Source organism: Gambusia affinis, linkage group LG05, assembly GCF_019740435.1.
Source record: "Gambusia affinis linkage group LG05, SWU_Gaff_1.0, whole genome shotgun sequence".
Lineage (NCBI taxonomy): Eukaryota > Metazoa > Chordata > Actinopteri > Cyprinodontiformes > Poeciliidae > Gambusia > Gambusia affinis.
The window spans coordinates 24,139,222-24,160,052 of record NC_057872.1 but is presented as its reverse complement, the minus strand read 5'-3'; the positions used below and the strand labels follow the sequence as shown (position 1 = coordinate 24,160,052).

The following is a 20,831-nucleotide window of genomic DNA, read 5'->3' as shown; positions in this document are numbered from 1 at the left end:
TGTCAGATTAATACCTTTAAAAAGTGATTGTGACAGCCACCATCACTATTTTAAAGTGAGATGAACAAAATATTTGTGCATATTATTAATAGAGTTTCCACAAATATTGCCTGCAGATCCTTTTGTACTTTGTTGAGACAGATAAAATGTTACGTGAATAATCCACACTGCAATACTGATTAGATACTGCCAGACAGTTTTGTTCAGGTTAAAATAGCCACAGACATAATGATTATAAACAGCTAGAGTTTTGTGCAGATTATTTATTTTATCCTTTGAATTCATTTTGTTACTTTCTCATACACAAACCTATGAGTGTGAAACACACTGCCTCAAGCTTTGATATCTTTTTCCATCTATTCCTCTACTGAATAAGTAAACAATCCAATCTTGGAACAAACTGTTCAAGTTTTAATATGTTTTTTTCCAACTGCCTTCAATCTTTTAGGATTCCTGCAGTCCTTATCTCACAATCTTTTTATCTATGTTTTGATATTATTTTTCTATATCAAAAAATTGTGTGATGTGATGCATCTCAGTAAAGCTTTAAGGTGCACAACAAATTTCCCATCAGAATAAGGCACATAATATTTGGTTTTATTAAAAAGAAAAGTAAGATTAATATGATCTATAAAAACTTTTTAATTTAGGAACTTAGGACTTTTCTATAATGCACACAACAATTTTCAATCACTTTAAATAGCAACAGACATCATTAGATGGATGCCAGTGACATCTAATCCATCCACAAAATAAATTGTTAGTGGAAGGTTTGCAGGGTTAAATCTCAACAAATCAGAAATTCTGTGCACAATTCTGTGAACAGATGAAACCAAAGTTGGGATGTTAAATACAATAATGTCTTAAAGAAAACCTGATATACTCTGTCAGCACCAACACTTCATAGCAAGTTTCAAGCACAAAGATGGTGGTTTGATTTGTACAGTTAGCTCCTGCTTATTCATGGTTCAGAGTTGATGGTTTCACCAATTCAAATTTTTTTTTATAGAGCGTATCTTAAAAATCGCAATGCAACCAATCCAGGAATGACATTCCTTTTCCTTGGCTCTGATTGGCTGTATCCCAAAAGTGAAATTGAGTAGGACCACAGATGTTAGCTTCAGTTGTGGTGCTAAGATGATTTATACTGTGCATATTAATGCATAAGGTATATTTGGTGTTTGAAGTATTAAAATAGGCAGTTATAAGTGCGTTTAGAGGCTTTAGAGGCTAGTTTTTCACCTGCATTTGTCTGTAGTCCTAATTTCCAACAGAATATCTCAAAAAGAAAGTCCAGAACTCAACTTCAGCAAAATCCCATAGTGCTACCTTAAAGAGCAATGCAGAAATGAAACCTCAATGCAAATCACAAGTCAAAATAACCAAATGACGATGTGAGACTTTGTCAGTCTCTTGCTTCACTGACAGAAAACAACTCAAGTGCTGATAATGTCGGTGGTTCAACAAACTGCTAAATCATTGAGTGTGCTTTGTTTTTCCCATGAATATACCTGTGGATCAAGGTGTTTAAATATGGAGTAAATATTGATTGAGAAAATGTTTTAGGTTCACTGTATTCCTGCACACTCAGTTCCTCTTTTTTTTTAGTCTAAAACCCGGTTGACCTTTGGCAAGCTGGAGAGTAACCCTGCCCCAAGCCGTCTCTGGTGACATGTTTTCAGCAAGCGTGCCAGCCACTGCCTCAGACAGCTGGAGACCGGCCGCTGACAGCTTATCTATATTTCAAACAGGCTGAGTGGACATGCACAGCCAGGACAGTGTGAGGAAGAGGTGAGGGAGTCTAACTCGTGTGGACTGGATGTGACTCCTCCCTGTGGAGCCTGATGTTAGGCTGCTGGCAGGCGGTACCCTTGGGTTGTCAGGCAGATTTTAGAGTGCAAGATAAAAGAAAAGGGAGTGGTGGCTCAAAAATGGGAGCCTTTTGGCTGATTTCTCTTGAATTCAAGAAGACCGAATGAAGAGCAAAAGAGAAACTTCCAAAAACGAATACTATGAGCTTAACTGGTTTCAATTTTCTGCTCAACCGATAGAGTAAAGCTGGAAGTATTAGAGTCTCACAAATGTATCTTGGGCAGATATGTGCCTGCCAAAGTGCTGATGCATGACTGAAAGACTACAGCCTGTTCATGAGATTTCCAGGAGAGAAGTGTCAGTTCTTTCCCTTTATGTTACAGTTCATTGAAAAAACGTGTGACATTCAGAGTGAAAAGCCACACTCCTATTTATGAAACATCCCTGACAGTGAATTACCATGATAGCTCAGTTACTGTGCAGTAATTCTGCAGCCAAGGTGGCCCCAGATATCGCTCCAAGCTCTGAGCCTTTCAAAGGTTTTACTCTATTCACCTGAGTGAATTTGAATTTGCTTCCCTTGCCCAAACAAGCTGATCTGCATGGTTGTAACTGGGTGGACTAAATGGGGAAAAAAAACTGTAAAATTGCCTGCAGCTGAGATTTAAAAAGGAGCTTCTTTTGAATCAAATTACAATAGCTGGTCTAGCATTGCAAAACAGAAAAATACTGCAAAACTAAAAAAAAATAAAATAAAATTTTATCAGTGGAAAAAAACAAGACTAAATGCAGTATCACAGGAACATTAATAAGATAAGGATAAGAATGTGTGTCAAGCATGGTAAAACATTAAATGCTTATGTTTACCAAAGAAAAAGGCTCTGGCTTGTTTGCACAGGAATTGAAACCTCTGTTATTAATCTATTCAGGGTTGCTATGTAGTCTGAAAATGTCTAGAAAAAATTACAATTCTTTAAGTATTTGTAAATAGAGTATTGAAAAACATTTGGGTTTTCAGATTTTATGAGATTACAGATTTGTAGGCTCCATATTTAAACTTTGACCAATTTAGAAACATGTTAAATACAGTTATTCTGATGTTTCATTTTTGTTTATACCAGCATATAATGAAGTAATCTAAGGACTAAAATTATTAGTAAATTTGAGCATGTAAATGTTTGGAATTTTGTTTTAGAAAAATCTGTTGGAATCTCAAGCATTATTATTCTTGCTACCCACCTACTTCCTGGAAGTATTGTTGTCAGATTTATTGTGAGTGAAACAGCAGAGGCTGCAGTCGAGTGGCTCATCCTGATAAATTTTTATATATAGAGCATCCTGCATTCCTGGTGTAGCTAATTTACAATTTTGTGAGATGAAGCCTATTTCAGAAAGAATCTTATCTCATTTTGATGCTAAGCTACATTTAACCACCAGAAAAAGAATGCTGGTTTGCAAAAAAAAAAAGAAAAGAAAAGCAGTACTGCTATTTAAGAAAAGTTATGGACATTGTTTTGGTGTTAGCTACTATATGTCTACAATTAATTTGCATTCACCATAAAGGTGACAAAAAAGATTTGAATTCCTCAAACAGCAGCACAGGCTGGGTTTCATTCATCTTATTCAAAAAGCTGTTAAATTATGTAATGACGAAGTTGCTGCAAAACTATTTTAGGCATAACAGATTCAGAATGGCTCCAGAGATAAATTATGTATATACATTCAAGTACTCATCATGTTACTTAAAGTGCTTTATTTTGCATTGTGTCTGCCTTGCATATGCAGGATGTATCTGTTATGCATATGCACAGTGTTTTTCCAGCTGACATGTCTTGTCTTGCAGAATTAGTTCTTTAGGCCTCTGTCCAATTTACCACAGAAATATGAATGCATTCATGCCTGCTTATGTTTGCATTTACATTTAACCTGCGCCATGGCCACATGGCTTCCTGTTTTAATGCCGTTTTAGATTAAAAATTTTGTTTTAGAGAAAATAAATTAAATAAAGTTGACATGACGGGGTTAGACATCTCTACAGTAAGGCTGAAGAAAGAATCGAACATATTGTTTTTTAAAAACCTGTCAAACTTCTACCGTACTCCCAACTGCGAGGCACTGTGAACATATGCTGATCTGTTTTTTTAATCATGCTTTTATTTTGTCGGGCGCATATTTAGATGCAGCTCCACACTAACTGCATTTTTTTGTGACTGCAGGCTAAATCTCTGATGCATACACTGTGACAGTTGGATTTGCAAGAAGCTCTGGATCTGAAAATTTCAATATCACTGTCACATCCAGCTCTGCTGAGCAATCCCTCATCACAAAACACTTGGGTATGCAAACAATGGCCCGCCATGCTGTCTTACCGAACCTCACCATGGTAACTCGTCTTTAAAAGGATTACAGGTATACGGCGTGTTTCCATCTGTTTATGTGTCTCTGAACCATGCTGAACGACTGAGTGTCAGAGACTGAAGAGCACATCTGTTTACAGGAGGAAACAAGAGGAATTGAGCATGAATAGTGAATATAACAAAAGGCAGATAATCTCTAACTTGCTATTTTAAATATGGATCATAAGAAGGAAAACATGAGTGGTTTAGAAATGTTCACGTTTAATTTTTATCTCTCTTGATAAGAGTGCAGAAGTGCTGGAGAAGACTTTTCTTGTCCAGATGTACAGTTTGGCTTCCAGCTCCTCCTGCAGCACCAAACCCTCTACAAAAACATGAAACCTGATTTAAACCATGTCCTGTGGCTTTTGGTGGCAACACTAACAATGTGAGCCATAACAGAATTTTAGCCAAACAGGGACAAAGCATAGCCTTATTTCAAGCTCAATAGCCTAAAAATTGTTAGCTGTCAACAAGTTTCAAATTATAACATAAATGTTATAACTTATTATAACATTTATAACTTACAGACAAATCTGTAAGTTAGATTTTTCAGCATCAGCTTAAAATATGTTAGTCTGACTTTTTTTTTTTCTTCTAGGAATTAGCTTTAAATGCAGCACTAAATAATAACAATAGTACATTTGTTTTCAAAGCATATTGAAAGTTCTTGAAAAACAATTAACATAAATTAAGATATAAAAGTCAGATATTAAGAAATGAAATCCATACATGGAGAAAATTTGAATTCCTCACGGTGAATCTGTTCGTTCAATTTCTGAACGCAACATTAAAATCTGCAGCTTCTACAGCCACAACTGAGATTGTTGTTTTTTTTTTTTATTATTATTTACGTAGTTTGGATTTCTTTTACCAACAGCTTCATACAACCTGAAATAACTCTACTATCAACTGCTAAGTAAAATATTTCACCCCTATAATATTCTTACAAATGGTCTTTTACTACCGTTCATTACTCCACATGCCGCTGCAGTCAAGAGCCGCGTATCTTTGAGAGCTTTTGAGTGCTGCGAAATAAATGTTACAGTTTAGAATTTAAGTTTTAAAAGCTATGAGGTGAAAGGATAATTAATATCAATCAGCTGCTAATTTAGTGCCTCTGCATAACAATAGCATGATTATAAAAAAAATGTGAGTGCACAGTTAAACTGGTCATGCCTCCCGCTGGCTCACAGCCAAGCAGCTTGAACAGAAAAAAAAAAGAAAATTATGTTGATTGCACAGCGAGATAGCCACTTAGAACCATTGAATCATGTCAATTTGTTGCATTTTAAAATAAATGTAATATTTCTGCTATCGGTTGTCCTATATTTAAGCTACTTGCCTTCAAGAAATGCAAATAAAGAAATAAGTTTGCTTGAATTTTACTCTGATAGGAATCCGTAAGTGAAATACATGTATACAATATTGGTTAGAAATTAAAATATACTTTTTATTTCTGTTATATTTGTAAAAATATCTATGTAAATATTAGCTATGAGTATATATTTCTCTTTTGAATGTAATATACAGTTAAAAATTGTGTCATATTAAACTATGTTGATATATATTAAGAAAGCAGTGGTGAGATGGTGGTAAAGGGAATCTCAATTTGGTTTTAGTTTACTGCAAGACTGTCACCAAAGGTGTCACAAATGGGTTATCTTTTAAAATTTAAATTAATTAGCACAGCTATAACCAGTCCACAGTTTGTTTTTTGCCTTAATTTGAGATTGTCCCAGGGACAAAAATGCAACAAAAAGGCTAATTTTGTATTTACTTATAGGAGAAAGGTTAATTAAATCTTTAATTGTAAAACAAACAAACAAACAAACAAACAAACAAAAATACTGGTGTGCAGGATAATCCATTTTAGATATGAACATTCAAACTGTTGAATAAATCCCATTCAGAATAGTGAAACATTCCTTTAAAATGCAAACTTTAGTGCTTCTAGTGACTAGACATGATTAGGCAATGGAATGTATTTAATGCAAAAGATGCATAATTTTTTCATGACACCCCCTGACCGAATGGCACCCTGGGTGGGAGCCATATCCCATCTATCCTCTAACATAAACCAATACCAGATGGCTAAACATATACCCTTGTGTTATATTACAATATATTTTGTGTAGGAACATGTCTGACAGAACTGTGCTGCTTTTGTTGTTAGGAATAAAACTGTGGCTGAATTTTGGATCTACTTTTTTAGTTTACAGCTGAAATGTCCTCAATAAGCAAAAGAAGAAGTCCTGTTTCTTTCCATTTAAGTCCAACGAAGAGCCATTTCCTGGAAATCTCATCTACATTAGTGTATCACACTGCAATTTAAAATTTTTTTGACCAGGGCTGCCTGTGTGGATAGAACAGTAGCCATATGTGGATGCAAATGTTTTACCATAACAGTCTGACTCCTCAGCAAATGTATAAACATCACAGCTGGCTAGTGGGACAACTTTACTACATACTTACAAGTCATTCTTGTAGTAAAATTCTCAAATGGATAAGGAAAAAAATATTATAAATCAGGACATTCACATGTTTATTCCTAAAGTTTCAGTAAAAGAGATCGCTAACAGAGATGCACAGATTCCCTGTTGCTATTTATCATAAAAACACAAACTGAGCCAGAGGAAAAAGAGAGGTAAAGAAGAAAGGTGCTTATATTTGGTAAATATTGCTAAAGCTTCTTCTAGTGTGTAAAATGTTTAAAGCATTCCAGTTGTTCCCCTTGGGGAAAAATAACTTCAAGTGTCCTCAACTCATGAACTACCCTTATCTCAAAGATTCAGTATTATAGAGCAGCTGCAATGGGAATAACCAAGAGACACATTGTTTAAATGCGCTGTTTCAAACAGTTTAAATATTTCATTAGGTTTTGGTAGGTGCAGTCAAAGTTTAGCAGAATGTCAGTGTTTGGAAAGAATGCAAACGAAGCTTTGAAAATTCTAATCCAAAGGAGTTTTCTTAAGGCTCCCCCTCCAGCAATTAGTTCTAATGGCACCATTCCCAAAGCTGAAATTATTCAGCAAATTAGCAACTTGGTCATTTTGTTGAATTTAGATCAATGCTAGGATGGATCAGGATACGTTTTTGGAAGGTATCAGGTTACAAAACAGGTAGAACCAGTCGGACAGGCACAGTAATTGTGGTAACTGGTTTAGTTAAACTACATTATGGCACATAAATGTATCGAACTGGTTATTTATGGAAAAATAAGCAAAATAAAGTGAATCATGCAAACAAAGCATCTCAACAACTTGACTAAAAGTGTCACTGACTAAGTTAAACAAAACCTTTTGTTTTCTGGATATTTTTCTCTTTCTCTTGGACTCTAAACTTTTCTCAAGAGCTGAGATTTATCATGTGGTACTGATTAAACAATATGGGAAATGTATCATCCATGTCACTGTAGACAGAGAATAAGAAAATGTACTTTAACTCTTTGCTAAGTAAAGATATTCTTCAGACCTGAGAGAAACTAAAAAGGTAAGAAAACTATTGATGGTACATGAGCGGAACAAAAGGTTGTTGTGATTAAATCTAAAAGCTGCACAAGAACATTGTGAAGAGATTTGGAGAAAAGAAGGTACATTTATATGAAGATTACATCTGTGGTATTTTATGCCCTGCCCAGACATTTTAAAAAATACACACTTTTTTCCATTACTGAACTAAAATAGCATGGCTATTAAAAGAGACAAGAACAGAAAAATTACACAAATCTTCAACAAGAAGCTGATAAAACTAAGACCGTCTTCCAACCGCTTCCCAGACCTGTAACATAAAGTGAAAGGCAGACACCCACGATCAAACCTAATATCCAAGAAAGAGGTCGGTCTTAAAAAAGCAAAATGACTCATTAGACAGTTCGTGTATTTATCAGAGCATGACAAGTTCTTTTCTCTCTGCTGCAAATCAAGACTGTCACTGACTTCTCCCATCCTGCTATAAGTCTGCTGGTCCGTGTCCTTTAAAGTGCCGCTTTGCTGTCAAACATGTCCTTGATGTTCATGAGGATGAGATGGTCCCCTGCATCATGTCAAGAGCCCCGTCATCAACTCACAAACTCATCTGCTAAATATGGAGATGGCAGGAATGGAAGCCGATTCAAAAGCCCCGAGCTTCTCGGCTGTTTGATGTAATTAGCTGCTAACAACAAATAGGCTGCTGCTTTGATGTCATTCTGCCAGCTGCTCTCTGGAGAGCAAATATTCCAAAAAAACTAAAATTACACCAGTAAAGTTGTCTATTTTTAAAAGGGGTAAACTTTGAGCTGTGAACTAAATCCAGTTGTAATAATCAGTAAAGCACAATAGTGGCAAATGCTGCTGATAATCCAGAGATTTTCTGCATATTTTAGCACCATATGAAAGATGAAAAAAGTGTTGGAGGACTCTTGTATGTGTAATCATAATAATGCACTTCATTACTCCATTTTTCAGGACATAAAATATGCAAGGAAGCACCAATTTGTTATCAGGTTAATTATCTTTGTTTCGGAGCTGCTGGAGCGTTCATTTTTCCAGATTAATGAGTTTTGCCTTGTATTTACTCTGTCGGCTTATTTCTCTGCTGTCACAGTGCTGCTGGGGTCTGATGTAAGAGTAATAATATGGTTCTCAAACGTCGCCTAAAATTGAACATTGTCCTCTATTTGACTCTTAAAACATGCATTTCAAAAGATCTGCTTGATTTTGGAATAAACTAAAATAAAGATTGATCATTTAAAGCAATTATTCATAAAGTAAAAAAAAAAAAATATCTATTCTGTATAGGATATAAGAACCTGCACACATTTATTGGCAATATTGACTTTACTTTTTCTTTTTTGTATATAAAATTAACTTAAACAGTCAGAATATAGAAAGAAAAATTTGCTTTAAAGGTGTTGTGACTCAGATAAGCATTTAACAGTATAGGACAATTTTACATTTGCTTCCCGCTCTGACTGAAGAGCATCTAGGCTGAGTGATCTGCAGATATAAAGGGCCTGAGTTTGGCTCCAGGCTTTGAGACGGGGGGGGGAGCCCCATGGCAGCGCCTGCTGAAATATTAGAGGAGTAGAAAGATATAGAGCCTTCAAAGAGAACAGCAACAGCAGAAATAGTTGATAGAATTGTTATTAGTTATCATTATAATGTATTTATAATAATATATATGTAATATATGTAATAATAATATATATGTTTATTATGATGTTGTTTCTGTACCTTTAGGGGCAAAATGGAAATTGAACATAAATTGAATTCAGTGAAGCATAATTGATTTATATGGAATACACTTTGCTCCATATTTCAGTGAGTCTGTGTAAATCTATTTTAGATGCTGATAACAGGATGAGCTGGGGCTTGAAGGACATTTATCAATCCTTGCACTTAAGTCACTAGTGTCAACTACAACCAATCAAACATGTCGGCCATTAGCATTGCCACGATATGCTTCATGTCACTATTTTTAGAAAAATATCCAGGCACAGTTTACATGCTGCTGGGAATAGTGGCACGAATTATAAAGGGATCTCTAACTCAGAATTAAGTTTAAAAAAATCTATACATTTAACTTCCCGGAGTCAGATGGAAGAACAGCAGCAGATTTATTAGCTTCTATCAGCCAGTGATAAATTAGTTATTGCTTAATAAAAACAAATAGATTGTGTTTGTGTGTTGGAAAATGCATCCAAAATGCATCTGCTCTGTACTGTGAATACAGTGGAATCAAGGTAATCTGTGAATTCTTGAGTTCCTCTCCAAGAATGCTTATAACTCCCTATTTTCATAGTTTACACACCAATTATAACTTATTTTTGCATTAATACACACTGTATAAACAGTCCTAGCAAAACTGTCTGATTGGCCAGTTCAGCAGCTTCAAATAGGAAGTTCAGCTCCTCAAACTAAATCTTCTTTAAAATGTTTTAGATAATTCTCAACAAAAAGGTTTGGGCAAATAATTTCTAGAAATATTTTGAAGTTATATTTCACAGCAAAATCCACAAATAGGCGAATCTGCAAATACTGAACTGTAAATAAGTGGGATTCCTCTAATTTAGACAACAAATAACCATTAGTTGTTCTCCAAATTCAGTTTTGCATTATTTTCTACAAGGTTTGGATGTAATTTCTGAATAATTCTTCTTTTATTTGGGGAGATTTTTCAGTTTGTAAACTCCACTGAACTGGATTCACTTCAGCACAAAAGCAAAATTTACACTAAAACATCAGTTGTGCAGTCATCCAAAAAAAATTAATTGAAGACTTTTAAGTTTATGGTCAAAATTTTGATGAACTTTGTTCAATAATATTCTGATATAGAAGCCCTCTGAAAAGTAAACAGAGAAAATTTGTGACCAAAGGTGTGATTACCTAGTTTTGGTAATCCAACCAAAACAAGACAAACGGCTGTATATGACGTTTCTGATTGTTTTCTAGAGAAAAACGAATGTCAGCTAACGCATAATTATTTGCACACCAGTTAAGGTTCACAACCTCTTGCCTCAGGCTTTTAATATTATGGAGACTGGTGTGAGATTAGAATCGGTGTTGACATTTTTACTGGTACTTCAGTGAAAGGAAAAAGGGCAACGTGGTCAACAAACAATAAAAAACCAGCTATAGTGTGGGCCATAGCTGGAGGTCTTGACAGAGATCTTGACTGTTTTCAGAAATAAAGGGACAAAATTGGGTTGTTTGTTCTTAAAATTAAAATCGATACCTTTCCCGTTGCCCAGGTAGAAATATCCGTCAACCAGCGAGGCACCATTGTTGAAGTGTTGGGTCATGTGATCCAACCAGTTGGCCTCCACACCTTTGATGCCTTCTTCATAGCTTTGAACCCGCAGAGGCACTTTGACAGTGTAGTATTTCACCTGGCCCTCCCGGACCGTCGGGTTGTTGTACAAAGCCAGCAGTTCCAGTCCTGTTGGAGGAAGACAGAAAACAGAACTTTGTAACTGATTTGAATCGAGAATTTGTTGCATCCAAGGATGTTTTTTCTGCCAATATGAACCACTGCTACACACTGGCTAAAATCCAAAGTGTGATCCATGTCTCTCTGGGAAGACTCTCAGATGCAAAAAGTTGCTCTGAATTTCTCAGTAAACGGTTGGCTCCAACACAGAAGAGATTTGTTCCAAGGATATATTGACGAGCTATCGTAATTTAAAGTTTGATATCTAGTGTTTGACTATTTTCAATCACACACTTATCTAATTTCCTGAGACTTTGTTGCAGTAACTTGGTAATTCTCCACTGGGTGAAGGCTTTTCTTGTCCTCTGAGATGAAAACCAGAGAATTTCAGCCAAAACATGAACAATCACAAGCAACACAGCCAAGAAAAGTTGGCTGCACTGTTCATAGTAATCATCCATCAGCTGCAAATAACAGTTTGTGTCTTTCAGTGTTTTTAACTCAACTTTATTCCACTTTTTTCTCTATGTGATGTGGAATCTGTTTCTGCAATGCAGTAGATGATATCGAGTAAGGTCTGTGAATGTCATTATTTAAAAAGCAGGCACTTAACACAAAAAGCATTATTTAGAATAATAATGATACAACAAAAAGGAAATTTGGCAATAAAAGTTAAATGTTAGTTTAAAGGTAAATGAGATATTAAGATGTTTTTTGCTCGCTGATATAACTGCCTGTTTTCCTGGTCTCTTTTCATTGGTTGGTACCAATGATTTGACATTTTTTCACATCATCTGCGTTATTTCTGTGTTGTCATTTTTCTCTCTGCTTCCCTGACTGATTCTTTGCCAATACACTTTGGTGTTAAAAATGTCTAATCTCATAAGATTAAAGCTTAATATTCAAATCCTCAAAATATATTTTTTATCTCATCTAATGTTTTTTTCATTAGTAGAGTAAAAATAAAAAGACTTTCGAGTAAATTAGTCTGTAGCTTGTGCATGAAACTGACCCTGGTAAAATATATTCATAACCCTGAGATCCCCAATTATCTCACAGGTCCAAAATAGTAAAGCCCTATTTATTTTAATGAGTTATCTGTTTACTAATCACTATTAATAAAAGATATGTTCAGACTATGAATGTATATCAGGTGTAGCAATTGATACAATCCTTCAAGTTAACAGTTAAATGTACCATGAGGTTGTATTTGAGTAACAGATGGTTTAAGCAGAACTAAGGGGGAATTAACAACTAATGCCTTAATCCATATCTAGAATATTCAGTTTCTAGTTATGGATCATCTTCAAACATTGTAACTCAAATCCTTATAGTGTGAATTAGGTAGTAGTAAATTAACCGCTCAGCTGTGTTATAGTTAATGAGAATTATACAAAAAACATCAAACTGTGAAATAAGTCCTACATGTTGACATGTAAAGCAATTATAAACCATTTCAAAAGACCTTATCTCAATAAAAAAACAAACTTATTAGTTTGAATCTAGAGTAATTTAATGATACTCGTATCTCAGTAGTTTGGTGAATTATGTGGTTGATTCTTAAGGTAAAGTAACACATATTGTCGTTGCTTAATATTCTGAAAATAGTATCAATATCTCCCTAAGACGTCTTGGCAAAAGCTTCATTTTTATGAAGTTATTAAGTATAATTCATTATGTCACAGCATAAGTGCATCCAAAGACTCAGAATAATAACTTTATCATATGAAGAGGTAAAGGAATTGATTTACGGTGTGTTGATTCATATTGTAGAAGCACAAACACATCAATTTTAAATATAGAGTTGTCAAATAAACCACGAAATAGTTTCAAAGTTCTTAAAAATATCTGGTAATTCATTTTACAATAACAGAAGAAAGCACCTATATTAAAATATCTAAATAAGCTAGAAGAAGTCATAAATTAGAGATTACATGGGATGGGGGTTAATATTTGGTGTCTCTTATCATGAATGAGGGGCTTCAAGTAGGAAAGTCCTATTCATAAAAAAAACACACACAAATATTAAAATTAAATTAGGTGATCAAAAAGTAACATTTATCTTAGAGTTATTTAAAATAGTTAGTGCCCTCTGTTTTAATTGTAGAACCTCATAAATAAAAAAAATGTCATTTATATCAGAAGATTAAAACCTTATGCTTTTTGACCCTTTTGGATCATCTGAAGACCTTTAAGTTGCTTTGTTTTATTTTATTTATTATTTTTTTTATTAAACTTCTGCTGGCTGATAAATGAGTTGATGTCAATAGAATAAATTTGTATGCAAAGCACTATAATAGGAAACCTCCACTTGACAGGTGTGAAATAATAGGAGAAATGAAAAAGAAGTACAATATGGGATTTATTATGCCCCGAGCGTGACTCACAAATACACCACACATCTTTCCCAAGGATTTTGCCTTCTTCAAATTAGGCATGCATTGAGTCAAAAGCAATTTGATCATTTTCACAATACAAGTCATACTCTTCTTTTCTTTTAATGTCTTCTATAAATGATGTAACACTGCTGGTGCAGAACTTAAAAGGGATCATTTTATTGTAACCGAGTTAATTCGTACTATAACCTTGAATAATGCATTAAAAGCTGCACAGCTAGCTATTGTTTACATCAAGAATAGATATGCATAATGCAGCGGGCCTCTGGAGAGAAACAAGCTCGGAAATTTATCTACAGTTTGTTTGTCGCTGTTCTTTGCTCGAATCATACTAAATCAAAGCGCAAAGGAGTTTTAGTAGTTGTGATGTGAGCGAGTGAAATATTTGCTCATCTTAGCTTTGAAAAAGCACAAAAAACGTGAGATGTGAGCCGGGTTTGGATCTGTGAGAAAACATTGCCAATCGCGCCTGGTAACATTTTCCCCTTTTCTTCCAATGCAAATGTCAGACTGTCATTCCCCAAGTGAACCAGATGGATGAGCAGAATGTGTGACGCTGCCACCCACTCAAACACACCAACATGCACGGCGGTTTTGGATGGTGGTTTTCGGTAATGGAACCGTTGCTTCATCAATTTGGTTCCTCTGTCCGTCCATCCGTCAGCCAGCCAGCCATCCAGGAAGAATGAATCATTTATAACCATTTCTTCTTTGGCTCCACAGACTGATGTGACAGCTGGTCCTCCTAATTCCTTAAATCTTTTTCATTTGCCCCTCTTGAGAAATATCAGATCAACGGCACCAGGAGAAAACTCACACACTCTTCCCGTTATCCTCCCAATGCTAACAATGTTACAACAGGGAACAATATGGAAAACAAATCTTAGACAACACGAGTGAATTCTCATTCAATGTGCCTCCAACTTGCCAGAGCTTCCCCAGTCTAATTGCTTTTATGTTAACTGGTCTATGGCACCTTACACATCCATTAAAAAATTACATTTTGCAGTATCATTTGAAAATTAAATTGTCTCCCCTTTGAATTCAAAAAGCAGCTAATAGCCGCCCTAAAACTTGATGAATGTGCTACAAGACATGAGCTAATTTACTTATACAGCCAGGCATACATGACTGTTATGACTGCTTTGGGAAACTGGAACGACTTTGGACGGGCAAAAGATTATAAAAACACCCACAAAAAAGCAACAAATAGCTACTTCTGTTAATTTTTTTAGCCCACTTACTTTTTTATTATTTGTTTAGCTTTGGTCCACTTAGCCAGCATAAAACATAAAAAAAGACATTGGCAATGTGACAAAAAGAAGTGTAATTCACATTAAAACTAGATTCCTCATGGTTGACTCTGTTGCTTCTAATTTGACTGCCTTGTGGATTAAATTGCAACACAAACAGAATGACAGTCACTGGATGAAAACATGCTTTCTGTCTGCGTCACAGTATGAACTATTTTCTGAGTTCTGTCTGAATGATTTGCATGGTCTAATTATGCTGCAGCAAGGCAACTGTGTTTCAGCCAGAAGGCTAGGTGACTTATTTTTTGAGCATGTGAGTGTTTTCAGCAGTTCAGAGGAAACATATAGAAACTACAGGAGGCGGATTGAGTGGTTTGCCGAGGGGCAATTTCAGCAGGACAGTGTGGGAGGAAAAATAGAGAAAAATAAGATAAGAAGTCTGCCTTCTGATGTCCATCGTACTGGACTGTGAGATAATAACAGATCAACCCGAAGACAGGCTTTCATGTGAAATTCTGTAATAATTCCGATGGAAATCTGTGCAGACAGACATCTGCCAGAACTCACTGCAAAATCACAAATATCAAAGCCTTGCTACTGTAACACAAGAAAACATGCAACAGGGATTTTACTGGAGTTGCACAGTGCAGGAAAGCTGCAACAGAGACCTAATCTATGAATAAACCGTAAAACAATAGGATGAAACTTTTGCTTTCAGGTCTAAGGTTAGGAATTTGCTTTCATGAGCTAAAATTGTTCGACTATATTGGGGTAATTAATAATAGAAAAAAAACTGCATTTAGAGTCAGAGATTTTACTACAGAATCTCATTTTTTTCCCAAGATAAAAAGCTACTTAACTTTTCCTAAATCAATAGCAAATTTGATATATATGTATATGTTTTTAAACTCCGTAATTTCCACTGTGTAAGCTGCAGAGGAACAGATACTTTGCTACATGGAAGAACACAAGGTTTAGTAATCTTTGATCTTTGAGATAAGACATTAATAGCCAACATAAATCTCTTAAAGCAGCCGCTTGCCAAGTTCCTTCCAGAGCCAGAGGGCCCTCGTATGCGAACGTATAAGAGGTATAAGACTCTGTTCTAGCTCATAAAGCAACAGTGGTGCATCATTAGCATTCAGGCGTTATGCCAAGAGCAAGAACTGAAAGACATAAGTGTCACATTAAGGTGAAATTTCTACTTGTAACACATTTTTAACAATCTTTCAGACAACTGTAGTGGTAGTTTCTGGTCTATGGAGGGAAAAAGTACTTTGTGTTCAAATCAGTTAATGTCTTTACAGACATTAGAGATGTACAAATGCAGTGCCTAGTGCAAAATAATTTCTAAAATTACAACACATTTATAACCTCGTGCAAATTTTAGCTTCAGTTTACTGATCTTAGTTGAGCTGTGGAGTCTTCTGCTGCTGCAGATCCTCTCCTTTTATGTTTAACATGTTATGCATTCAGAGATTGCATTCTGCATTGCTTTATTGTACCAATCTATTTAAGACACTGATGTCTTTCTATAATCTGGAATTAGCTTTTCTCCTTTGATATCAACGTGACATTTTTGCCCCCACAATTAATGTGCATTGGACATTTTCTCTTTTTTCAGGCCATTTTGTGTAAATCTAAAATATGGCTGTGTGTGGATATCCCAGTGGATTCTGAAATATTCAGAGCAGGCTGTCCACCCCCAACCATGCCACAATCAAAGTTACTTCAATCCTCGTCCTTCATCATTTAGATTCTCAGTTTAAACTTTAGCTATTGGTCTTTGCCAGATCTAGATGGCTTAATTAATTGAGTTGGTGGCATGTGATTGGTTGATAATGAACTTGTGCACCTTATAAAGTGACTAGTAAGTGTTATTCCAATCCAGTACAAAAAATAAGTGTTTTTTGACTGAACAATTTTAAATAAATACAAAATTTGGGCAGAAAAAAAAAGTTTAGTAAAACCAAAAACAGTTTATCTTTCTGCATAATCCTTAAGTACTTTCATTTGCCAGGTTCGTACCTGTGTGGCAGAAAATAACACCGGTAGCATCTAATTTCTCACAGACTGTTCCTGCTCATCTAAATTACTTTGATCCCAAAGAAATTTTTTATGAGAAGAAATTGTCGTTTTCCCCAAGTCATCCAAGCGTTCGTGTTTGCAGACTTAGAGGATCTCGCTAAAGCTCCGATCTCACTGGTGGTGTTTCTTTTTCAGCAGTAATCCATAGCTTTCTGCCAGCACTTGCACAGTGTTCACCTCAAAGATTTGTGGATTACCAAGAACAAGCCAGCAGCAGCAGCAGAGACTCCTGGGCGTTCTCGGCAGACTGGGCATTAGTAGAGAGGGACATGGGATTTTGGCAGACTCCTTCACCGCCCCGGCTGGCTGTGATGCCGGCGCTACTGGCATTGTCACAGAGATTTGGGAGAAGGAACGGGGAAAAGAGTGGAGAGAGCTGTGAAACTGAGGGAGGTAGAGGGCAAGTCAGTGGGGGATTATCTCACAGCAAAACGCCCAGATGGACCACTGGGTGATGGTGAGCTGCCACACCATGTTTGGAGAACTGCTTAGATGTCAACATGTGATTATAAAGATTGAAAAATCACACTAATTTATTATATAACATATAATAATGACTTCATTTCTATCTAATAGCCAACATACAGTATACATAGCTCCCACTGGGATTGCACATGATGCTGACATGTATCACAAATAGGTTCAGTGACAGGATGGGAGACCGTAGGAGGCGCTGAAAGTGGTGGGCGTCTCCATCTGTTAATCAGAGGCACTCAAAGAAAGCTGAAACTATAAATGTGCAGGAAGAACAACTCAAAGGCGTGTAGCTGGCTTGCTTTCTGAACAGACAAAACGAGCAGCATCCAAAAAAAGAAAAAAAACTCCCGGCATCATCAGCTGTGCGCAAATTTATATGCTCCACAGCTTCAGTTATAAGACGAGTCTCTTTGTGTTTGACAGAGAGAAGGGATTATGTCCCGAGGTGACACATTGTTGTGTAACATTCTAGCAGTTGCAGGAAATGACACCTCCACAGACGCAGTGTGGTTTTTTTTTTAGGAGAAATCTGCAGTAGTATTTTCTTCTTAAACAAAAAAAAGTAGAGTTGCAGACAAAAACACAAAGTTACAAAGATGGAGATCATTTGAGAAGTCAAATCTCTCAGTTTGAATACTTGTGAGGGAATGACAGCTCATTCTCAAGCCTCCTGGCAAAATGATGTAATCCACAGTAAATGTATCTGCTCTCAAACCAGCTACAAGTTATGCACATTTTATGAAGTATAATTCCATATTTTTTTGTCTGGAAATCCATTAATACTTCATAGTGAGATTAGTATAGTGGACATAATCACTGTAGCAGATGCAGCTCTCCTACATTTAAAGTTTTGACCTTTAATTACGATCCTCCATGATTTGGCCTTTCTGTGGAATTTGTAAGATTTACTGTTTGGTCATTTTGCTGAACTTTAAAGTTTAGAGCCTAGAGAAAAGCATTTGTGAAGTTTTAAATTTTGACCTTTAATTATGGTTCCCCTTGTGGAATAATTAGTTCTGCTCACATTTAAAGCATGTAGTAACCCAACTGACTAAACTATGAATAAGTATTTAATCATGTTCAATCATGGGCATCTGCACAAATATATTTATTTTTATATGCCAGCACTTTCAGAAATGAAAACAACTATAAGTTGCAGTAAAATTATTAAACTAGGACCCACTGGACTATTTGTAGTTATATTTAATTCCAATATTACATTGCTTAATAGTGGATCACTTTATTCGGGTGGCTTGAAGGTACAACAAAATTTTTCTTTGTTCTTTTGCTTATTTTCTCTCCCTTATGTTACTTTTTTAAAGGATTATTGAATAGGAATGTATGTGTGCATTTATTCCTGCTCAAAATTGCTGTTTAAATCTGTATTTGAATATCCAGAATATTATAAAGCCATAAAAATCTTGAAAATTACAGTCTGGTAAAGTATGTAACTTCAAAGATGAAAATATATCAGAACTGTAAAACTCTGGCGTTCATTTCAGTTTTGATCTGCCAAACTTAAAGATTCGCAATTAACAAAAAGTTAAATTAATCAGGTAAAGAAGCAGAATGAATGACTAGTTATGTTCCAGAATATTTTTGGGGGGTATTTAGAAAAAAACAGAGTCCACAGAGAACATAGTTCAATCACATTTCTTTTGCTTTCCAGCAGATTCTTTCATTTATCACAGCATGTAATTACCTTGATTTTTGCCTAACAACTTATTTCCTCTTAGTTGGGATGTGAAATTGTAACCATAGTGACCACTCACCATCACCTCTCCTGTATCTTGGCCTCTCCTTTCTGTCTCCGATGATGTCTTTGTTGTTATTGTGGTACGATGAGTCTTCCTCGGTCAGAACCTCGCTGTTCTCCAGGTCTCCCTCCGATAATGGAGATGCTGCTGGTGAGATGCCGTCCTGAATGCCCCCTACGCCAGAACCTGAGTGGTTTTCACTTCTGATCTCGCTTTCATCTCTCTCCCTATCCAGTCGGGATGCTTGCATGTTCCTCTCTTTGTCCGTACTGTCAGTTTTTGCTCCAGGATCTGGCTGGTTTCTGGGGCTTGAGGGGCTTGATGGGCTGCAGCTACCCAGGGAGCCAAGGACAGAACTGGGGCTGGAGTGCAGAGACAGGGAGGGGGTCTCTGGTTCTCTGATCCGGGTGCAAGGCGCTCCATATGGCTCCTGGACAAATCCCACAAATATCACCCCCTGGTCAGCGAAATCCTGCATCTGCTGTGGAGAAAAAGGGCAAAATAAAAAATTATGACGCTAAAATAACTGACAAAGGTCACATGATTCTTAATAAACACAACTGTTAATCAATACCTGTGAACCTAGAATATATTGAATACAAAGTAGTCTTCATGGATTTAGAGGTTTGATGGGTACAGCGAGTTTCCAAACTCACAAAATAATGCACTTAATGGCCACAATGAGGATGATATGCAGACAATTAATAAGTAGGCAAATCGTTCAAATTTCAAAGAGCTAGTATGCATTGAACTAAGAGGCACAAGTAATGAGTAGAGGAATAAAATTGTATACCATTGCTGGCAATTGACAGTCAGACCAGGCAATGCATACCAAGTTTATGTTGACACTTTTGGTCTTTCTGGTTTTACTTGAGGACAATTGTTCCAGCAGTGTTGGAACTATTAGTTACTCAAATGCATCTTCACTTATCAGAAAGGTTGGGATTTCCAACGACTGGCCAAGGGAAGACTAAGATGAATCCATACTATCAGAGTACATATACAAGGTGGCCATAAAATCATCATGAATCATCATGAGTCTTGTCTCTCTAACTTGGATTTTATTGTAATCTGTAGGGGGCCCCAGAAAATCTTTGGGAACCACTGGTGGGTGGCCAGAAGGAAATATTTGAGAACCACCGATTTAAGGAAACCCCGTGATCTGCAGCAATCTCTCTTCCTGGATAAGTATTCAGTAGGCATCCTATTGCACCGAGTAGTTAAATTATTGTCATATTGGGCCTGAATGAAGGGAAAACAGAGAAGAAAAGTTGCTGTAATGTTGTGAAGAGACTGATTAATTTCATCCCTCGTATTGTTGTGACGAATCCTGTTAACTCTGCAGCACCCTGTGTGCATGTATTTATGGTTGACCATAATATTGGGATATCCCAAATTAACAGCTGTATTGTTTTGAATATGGTAATCACCATTTTAACTGTCGTATGACCAATTTAAATGTGTTTCAGTTTGTTTTTATGTGAAGGTTGTTCTTCCTAGTAATTCTTCTGCTGCTGTAATTTCTACAATGCAATAGAATAAGTTCCTCTACAGCAAGCCTTTGAGTTTAGCAAAGTGATTGAACCACATTGCACCACATTGCAGAAAATGTGGTTCAAAGAGCTATCAGTGCATCATAATGCTCTGATAGCTTCTGTTTTTGTGTTTATTTCTTTTATAGAACAATGACCAAAAACTGTATTTAAACTGCATTTTCTTATCATCGCTTGAGAAATGTCT

General features: G+C 36.1%; 1 protein-coding gene across 4 annotated transcripts in view; it reads right to left on the bottom strand.

Annotated features, from left to right (window-relative positions):
• LOC122830627 (raftlin-like) overlaps nucleotides 1-20,831 on the bottom strand; it is a 192,332-nt gene that overhangs the window by 36,279 nt on the left and 135,222 nt on the right. For 3 of the 4 annotated variants that reach the window (XM_044116136.1, XM_044116137.1, XM_044116134.1), the window contains exons 5-6: nucleotides 19,107-19,572; nucleotides 10,926-11,129 (exon numbers count right to left, since the gene is read on the bottom strand). In XM_044116136.1, the coding sequence (XP_043972071.1) occupies nucleotides 10,926-11,129; nucleotides 19,107-19,572 (670 nt within the window). The remainder of the gene's footprint in view (nucleotides 1-10,925; nucleotides 11,130-19,106; nucleotides 19,573-20,831) is intronic. The other variant, XM_044116135.1, reaches the window with a different exon arrangement.